The following is an 8,579-nucleotide window of genomic DNA, read 5'->3' as shown; positions in this document are numbered from 1 at the left end:
TAGGAGCTATGGTCTGAGACGAACCTAAGAACCTGCTGGGTTTAGTCAGGCAACCTAGTGATTGATGGCTGGAAGACATGAAATGCGAGCTGGGTGGGACCCAGGCTTCCCCCTGCCCACGGGGATGGAAAAGTTAGGTGTGGGCTGAGAGAGCTGGCCCGGCACTTTGCCGTGCTGCCGTTGTAAGCTGGAGAGTCAGGAAAAATAAACACCTTGCCCCTTGTGGCCGACCAGAAATAACAGGGTCACCTGTGTAGCCCTGGTCCCCCAGATAAATGAAACTTGAGCATTTTCATCCTTCGCTGATTCTCAGACGGAAAACAGGGTTAGCCCTTTCCTCTGCACTGTGATTGTCAGGTGAGGTGACCTTGGTGGTCATCACCAAGTGACAGGGTTGCTGTTTCCCCCAGTGAACAGCCCACCCTACTCTGGGCGAACATGGGTTTGCTCCCCTCTGTATGGCGTCCGTTGCGCACCTGTTGTATTTGTGCTAGTCGTCCCCACTTCGGTCTCAACTGCTTTGCAAACTTTCTTCGCAAGTATATTTCTCCTTGCTAGCAAGATCCTTTGGTCTCCAAGTCTTTTTTTCTACAGGGTATACACAGAACCCGTGAGGCTGGTTGCAAAACTCATCTGATTTGAAAGCAGTGAACATGGAGTTGCCTGTTGTCAGGGGGACTGCCAAAGGGGCCGGGAGGCCTCTGCAGAATCGCCCTGGGCTGCAGGCCAGAGGGCAGTGGAACGGGTTAAGGAGGGGACATCTGTATCTGTCAGAGCAAAGCACTGGTCTGGACAAAGGTGCCCACGCAGGAGCAAGCTCCAAGAAGGGGCGGGGCCGCCTTGCAGACAATCTGGGGGAGAACACAGAATGCAAAACCCGACAGAAAAGCCCATATGGAAGACATGGCATCCCAGCAATAAAAACAAAAAAGGCACCCCCCCCCAAGTCCCGCAAGCTACACATACCAGTGTCCTTCACAAGCACAAGAACGAATTAAAATGCACTCAAATATAACACACAGAATGAGAGATGAAGCAGGGGTGCAGAGCTAAGGCAGCAGAGACTACATCACCCTCCTCACAGAGTCACTGCCTGAGACACAGCAGGGGCAGCTGGTCGCTGTGCCAGGGCCTGAGACCTCCCACTAGACCAGGGTGCTCAGTGTGGTTCTCAGCAGCCGCCGCCCCTGGGAACCTGGGACAAACACCCATTCTCAGGCCCCAGCTCTGGGCCGGGGTGTGACACGCCCCGGGGGGACCTGATGCCCTCTAACACGCGACCACCACAGGGCTGGCTCCTCCTCTCAGGCTCGAGTCTGGGCACAGCAAATTGCCCAGCCTGAGTCCCGAGCCAGACCCTTCTCCCTGGGCGGCCCTAACGGACACACCTGAAGGACAGAAACACAGCAGACTGCGGCCCCAGAATTCGTCCACTCGTTCCATTTATTCAGCATTGAGCACCGAAGAAGGCATTCACCAGTTCTGGACGACTTTGTCACGGACTAGCTGGCCGTGAGGCTCCACGGCGTCTGGGGGCAGGAGGGCCAAGTAGACGGGGGTCTCAGCCCCCTCCTGCACAGTCCCGGAGCCGTAATCGCCAGCCATGTCTGTCTTCACCCACCCGGGGCAGCACGCGTTCAGCAGAATCCTGTCGGCCTTTCTCTTCTCATCCAGGCGCCGGGCTAGGATTCTCGATAAGACTGTGACCCCCAACTTGGACACCCCGTAAGCCGAGCTGGGCCAGCCCTCCCTCTCGTGCACTTCATTCCGCGCATCCTCCACAAACTTCTTCATGAGGTCCACCAGGTCCTCCTCTGTGAGTGCCTCAGAGCGAAACTTCTCCTGCAGGTCTTCGCTGCAGTTTTCCAGAGCTCTGGACCCCTGGAGGCTGCTGATGTTCACCACTCTGCCTGCCACAGAATCACACAGAATGTGAAAGCATGTCACACAAACAGTCGTTGGATGACTATGCCAGCGATGGACTGTGATTGAGTGATGCTGCAGGTTTAATTGTTTATTAAAAAAACGTGACTCTAGAAGGCACCAGTGGGGTTTTATATATATATATATATATATATATATATTTGTCCTGTTCTCTTAAAGGGAAGACTCCCCTTCCATCAGGCTTAGGGACTAAAGAGCAATGACTCCCCATTAGGTGAGGAGGTCTGCAGGAGAATCACCAGGTAGTTTAAAAAACACCCCCGCCCTCCTCCCACACCCCCCAGGGGCTTCTGCACCTGCTTTCCTGGGGATAGCACCTTCACCCAGAAATGTAAAGCTCTCTATCGGTTTGCACAATTTCCTAGGGTCAGGCCATGTCTCGGGGATGACCCTTGCCCATCCTTGACAATGGCTACTTTCACACGTGGAGAGGCATTGATTCCCTCCCTGGTTTTGCTTTTCCTTATATTGTAAGTGATTGTTAATAAATAACTAACTATAATTAATGAGTTAGTGTTCATAATAACAATGATTCACAGCTACTAAAGACACAGTTCTGTTCGTAAACACAAATATGCAGGCCCAAATTATAAGACAATTTGAAGTGCTGGTGGAAATCCCAAAACCAGTAAATGTGTGAATTTACACATTGCATCCAACAGAAAACCCCCGGTTTAGGGGGATTCTTTTCTTAGAATTTTTCTGAATCCATTCCCATTGCATCCAATAGGATAACTGGATTTTACTTCCTTTTCTGAGTGGCATTCGCCACAAGCACACAACCCTGTATGGAGGTCGCTCTTTCTGACCTTGAATGAGAGCATCCCGGCCCCCCAGGTACCTAAGACTCTCAGTGTTTTCTCTCTTTCCTTCCTTCATTACTTCTCTCTCTATCTGGTAATGTATATGTCCTTCCCAATGTTAACTTTTACTGAAACCTACAGAGAAGTTGCAAGAATAGGTCAATAGACACCCACACACCCTTCATCTAAGTTACCAACTGTTAACACTTTGCCACATTTAAGACATCTACAATGGTACAACAGTATTATCTAAAGCAGGGATTTTCAACCCGTTGCCACAAGAATTTTTAAAATATACAACACCTGACTATTTAGTCAGGGGCACTGACCTCTTTTCCCTTAGTTGTCAAATAAAAAATGACAACAGCCCACACAACAATAGCCATCTGGTGTGAATGCCCGGTCTTGAACCTTAAATATATAGGCTTTATAACAGAGTTGCATCTTATTGGTCATGTTGCATAGTAAGGTTGCGTCTGATTGGTTAATTCTTGGTACCAGAAATCCTTATACACAAGTATAGACACCTGATTTTTTTTTTAAGTCATTTTTCAAGCACCCTGGCTGGTGTGGCTCAGTTCATTGGGTGTCATCCTGGAAACTGAAAGGTCACAGGTTCACTTCCTGGTCACAGCACACGCCTGGGTTGCAGGTTTGGTCCCCAGAGTGCATGCAGGAAGTAACCGATCAGTTTCTCTCTCACATGGATGTTTCTCTCCCTCTCTTTCTCCCTCCCCTCCCTCTCTCTGGAATCAATAATAAAGAAAAAGAAAAAAATTTAAAGTCACTTTGAAACAAAAAAGGTAGGTAATTACCTTTTTTTTGGTAAATCAATAAAAATTATACCCATTTTTTTGTCAGATTGGCAAAAACCATATTTTTGGTGTGGCGCAGAATTTTAGTAATTAGCTGATGTGTGCCGTGAGATGAAAGGGTTGAAAACTGTTGTTCTGAGGGCAGTCCGGTTCCCATGTCCCCAGCTGCCCCAGCCATCTTCCTTTGCAGGCTGTGTTTGTTTCCACCCGGGCTCCAGTATGAGGTCACGGATGGCATTTAGTTGTCATATCCCTTCAGTCTACTTTGCTCTGGGGAACTTGACCTTTTTGAAGACCCAGGTCTAGGCCATTATTTCGCAGTATCCCCCCCAGTCTGGATTGGCCTGATCTTTTCGTGATTAGGTCCGCTTCAATCTTTTGGCCCAGAGCACTACACTGGAGATGCTGGTCCTCATTAATTTCTAAGCAGTTTGGTCTCAGTCACTTGGCTGCTACCGGGAATTAAATTTAACAAGGGAAGGAAAGAGAAGAAAAACAGATTGCTGGAACTACTCTATGCCTCTGATGGAAATAAAAAAACAAAGAGGAAGAAGTGTCCTCTTTGCTCGGAGGGCACACCTCTGGAGAGGCCAAGGGGTGACAGTCCCAACAGCCGGATGGGTCCCGTCAGCCCTGGGAAGGGCTGCACTCACACTCGCAACGCCTGCACGCCCAGGCGGCTGCACAGGCCCAGAAACCACCTCCCTCTTTTTGGAAAGAGTGGGGAAGTGGCTCCCCCTAGTGGCTTGATACTTGCTTAACCTATTCACTCAGAATCTCGAAATAACAAGCAAGCCGAATAACTTTCTTTATAGTGATATTACAAACCTAAACAAAAAGGGGCTTTTAAACCGGGGAGAATGCAATTCTGTAAAAATCAAGAGGCAAGAATACTCAGCATTTAGTCTTCCAGGTAAACGTGAGGTTTACTGAAAAGTGACAAATACTCTCAATGTATGTAAAGCAGAGATTCTGCTCTGGGAAATGCCGGTCTAGAATGAATTAAAGGCAGTGATTCACCTGTTCTGGGCTGATCCCTGAGCCCCACCCTCCTTAGAGCTTTCTTTATTCTTTAAAAATGGCGTGGTCTGCAATCATTTGGCGCTGCAACCCTTGCTTCCCTGGAATTAATTATCCTGATTTGATTGAGGGGTGCAGTCAGGAAAATTGGATACTGTTTCCAGCTCTATCACCACCCGGCTGTGCTCGCTTCTATGGACCTCAGTTTCCTTCTCTGAAAGTATAGGTGTGGGAATGTAATTTCTCCAGTAGCTTGCAGCTTTCGAGATAATTCTGCGATTCGAAAATCCAGAGGGAGGAGACTTCCTGGTAGTTGCCTGAGAGACATCCCTGCAATGAGGTCCTGTGCGGTGGTAAGAACGCTCTCTGTCCTGATCAGGGAAGAGCCCCGGATGGAGTAAGTGAAGAAAACAAGGTGGCAAACATTATACTCAACGTTCCCTTTTGTGTAAAAAAAGGGCAAAAGTATGCATTTAGGTTTGCTTAGATTTGAATTTAAAACCCCATTCCCTCGGCTATGGGCACCTGGGCCCAAGGCGTCCTTCTGCCAGCACCTGCAGCTCTATGTGGGGGTTTTCTGTGATCCCGCCCCCCTGAGAAACCAATAAAGGAAATTACCTGGGGAGGCTGGAGACGCGAGCTGGGCAAGCTGGGGGGAGGGTGGCGGGACAGATACAACTCTCACCAGGAAACTTGTTAGATTTTAAGATTTTTACACTATGGATCATCTTTATTCAAAATGTTAAAATTTTTTTAAAAGATTGTATTTATTCATTTCTACAGAGAGGGAAAGGGAGGGAGAGAAACATCAATGTATGACTGCCTCTCGCATGCCCCTGCACCTGGCCCACAACTGAAGCATGTTCCCTGACTGGGAATTGAACTGGTGACCCTTCAATTCACAGGCTGGTGCTCAACCCACTGAGCCACGCCAGCCAGGGCTCAAAATGTTAATATTTAAAAAGCACATTTGTAAGAAGAACCAGAGAGTTGCTTTCCCTTAGAATCACAGTTGGCTTTATGGAAAAGAAAATTCTTAGGGAAGCAAGCCTTCGCCCCCCCCCCCCCCCCCCCCCCCGAGCCCAGCTGTGATAGAAACTTAGGACTCTTTGTTACTGAGGCTTCCCCACTAGGGCTCTGTGCTCCAAGGTCCGGGTCCACTGTATGCCCAGCATGCAGAGTAACGACTGGGTTATGGTAGGCACGCAACAAAGATTTGTGGAAAAAGTCATTAAAGTTATTTATTGAATACTTTGGAATGTGGGCAAGATATTTTCTAATAAAGAAAACTTCCTTTTTTTCCCAACTAGCAATAAGCACACTTCACATAAACCTCATGGGCTATGACACTTGGCAAAGCTAAGAGAAAATTTCCTTGTGGGTGTCTGAATCAGCCCGACAAAGAATGGTAGGAGAAGAAAGGAATCCAGGGAAAGCCATAACAATGCTAGAACAGATACGCCTCCCCCCCCCCAGGCCCCCAGATGACATGGGCGTGGCCCTGTCACCTTGGGGAGCTCCAGGAGAGCTCACAGATGTTGCAAAAAGGCAAGAGGACTTTGGAGACTTGCAACACCTTATCATTCTAGGGCTGAGTTCGTGGTGTGGGGGAGACCCGAGAGCACGGCCCAAGTGTCACACACACCTTTCAAAGCTCAAGCTAAGAGGCTTGGGCGAGGAGCCAGGCACACTACACTGCAAAAATGTCATGTACTGCGCTTCCCCCACAGGGAAATAGCTCCTCTGGGAGATTCCTTGGGGAAGCAGAGATGCGCCTGGACAATCCACACCGCGAACTCACCGTGAGGTTTTATTATCGGCAGTAATTCGGTGCAGACATTTCTCGTAGCAAAAAAGTTTGTCTTCAGCGTTATCTCAGCTTGAATGTCGAAGGGTGTTGGATCATCAACTTTGAAAAAAAGAGAAGAAAACAAAGAAAAAAAAATCAGGCAATACCCCCTGGAACTCTTATAACAAAGTGGATCTTTTATTAAAGGGGGAGAAAAGCTAACTTTGCAACAATGTTTAAACCACTAGGTCGGTGGCTCTCAAACTTCGACCACGCCGCTGAATCACCTGCAGGGCTTGTTAAAACAGCTCTCTGGGCCGCGCCCCCAGAGTTTGGATTGCGTTCCCAGGCGACGCTACAGCTACTGGTCTGCGTGCGAGCCGGGCTTTGAGACCAGCTTGTCAAACGTGGATGGGGCGGAGGGGGCACCTGGACTCTGTTGGAACGCAGATTGTGATTCAGCTGGTGTGGGGCACAACCTTAAGTTCTGTGATTGCAGCCAGCGCCCAGCGTGGCAGGTAGAGCTGGGCGCCGCCCACACCTTGGGGGCCAAGGCTCCCAGCCACCCTCCGCCGCCGCACCGTATCCCCCACGTGCAGTCGGGGCAGCCGGGAGTTTATCCACCGGTCCCTCAGCCATTGGCTCCCGCGGGTGTCAGCCCCCCCCCCCCCCCGCCCCCACGGCCCTGCGCTCGCGGAAAGCCCGCAGACTGAGTTGCAGGCGCGCGTGCACAGCAGTGGTGACTACTCAAGGCCAAGGGGACGAAAACCTACGCTGCCCAACAGTTCCTTTTACTCGGTTCTGCCTCTAGGTTTCCCTTCTCCATTAGGTTGTGAGTGGGGCCGGCCTGTTATTTCTTTTTACCCGCAGCGCAGTGGCAGCTCAGTAACTTTCTTCAGTGAGTAATAGAGTAAATAGTCGCCTTGATTTCGCCCCCCGCCCCCGCCAAGTCCTGAAGATGCTTCTTAAAACCACCCTTGTACGTTTGATAACAAACAAGTTCCCTGGGGGAGGGAACAGGCTCGCTTCCTTTACGCCAGAGCCTATCAAAGCTCTCCATTAAACGAAGTCTCGAGTCCGAAAACGTGCCAGTGCGCCCTAATCGTGTCTCAGATGCATTTCCTGTGCCGGGCAGATGGCCCCGGGCATCTGTGAATGCGCCCTTTCAAGAAAGCGAAAGCCCAGAGTGAGCTTGGAGACCCTTGGAGGAGAAAACGTTTCTGGCATTAGACAGAAAGCTGATGAGCTAAGCAGGGCGTGGCCCCCTCTCAGGAGGCGGTTTACTTGTTGCAAACAGCAGCAGCTGACAGTTGGGCGCCCCCCCCCCCCCCAACAGGCCCGCACAGGCCGGCGGGCGGGCGGGGCGCGTGGTGCCCGGCACCCGGGCCCCTTTGGAGCTGAGCGAACCTCTCCCGCAACTCTGGGAAGCGAAAACCCGCGACAGGAGGCGAGGGCCGACGGCATCCCGAGGGGCGCACGCTGCCCTTCCCGGTCACTCAAGTGGATGGGTGGGGACGCCTGCGGCTCGCAGCCCCGCACCCTTGGGCACCCAGGGACCTCCCACTCCCGCACCTACACTTGAAGGCGATGCCCGCGTTGTTGACCAGCACGTTGAGCCCCCCGTACTCCTTGCGCAGGAAGTCCCGCAGGGCGCGGATGCTCTGCAGGTCATCGATGTCCAGCTGGTGGAAGCGCGGGCTCAGGCCCTCTGCCTGCAGCTGCTGCACGGCCGCCCGGCCCCGCGCGGCGTCCCGCGCCGTAAGCACCACGTCCCCGGAGAACTGCCGGCACAGGTCCCGCGCGATGGCGAAGCCGATGCCCTTGTTGGCCCCGGTGACCAGCGCCACGCGGCTGCAGGACGACATGGCTGCGTGGGGGGCGCGCGGGGCACGTGCGCAAAGAGTGGATCGAGCTGGAGGCCACGGAGGGCACCCTCTTCGGAGACCCGGTCACGGTCAGAGAGGCCGCACAGAACTGAGTTCTGGGATTCAGAGCTGCAACTTTGGGCAACGAGGCTCCGGCCCCGGTCCCTCCCTCCAAGGAGGGGCCTTCTTTTCCCAAGCTTTCGTGACGCCGGATTCCCGGGCCCGCCCCCTCTTCGAGCTGCGTCCTCCTCGAGACTCCTCGGAGCCCGTACTGTGTCTGTCCTGTCAGGGGAGCGGTTGTCGTTCTTCCAACACTGGAACGTGATGGGTCGATAGGGTCTAG

The 8,579-nt window shown here is 51.8% G+C and overlaps 1 protein-coding gene across 1 annotated transcript; it reads right to left on the bottom strand.

Moving 5' to 3' along the window:
• Window positions 1–1,425: 1,425 nt before the first annotated feature.
• LOC112304102 (carbonyl reductase [NADPH] 3) lies at window positions 1,426–8,377 on the bottom strand. The gene is made up of 3 exons (XM_053916913.1): window positions 7,948–8,377; window positions 6,384–6,491; window positions 1,426–1,910 (listed from the first exon to the last, which is right to left on the bottom strand). The coding sequence occupies exons 1-3, from the start codon at window positions 8,234–8,236 to the stop codon at window positions 1,474–1,476; spliced, it is 834 nt and encodes a 277-aa protein (XP_053772888.1). The 5' UTR covers window positions 8,237–8,377; the 3' UTR covers window positions 1,426–1,473.
• Between the last annotated feature and the right edge of the window lie 202 nt (window positions 8,378–8,579).

This window comes from Desmodus rotundus, chromosome 2 (assembly GCF_022682495.2).
Source record: "Desmodus rotundus isolate HL8 chromosome 2, HLdesRot8A.1, whole genome shotgun sequence".
Classification (NCBI taxonomy): Eukaryota; Metazoa; Chordata; class Mammalia; order Chiroptera; family Phyllostomidae; genus Desmodus; species Desmodus rotundus.
This window is presented reverse-complemented; position numbering and strand designations above follow the sequence as displayed.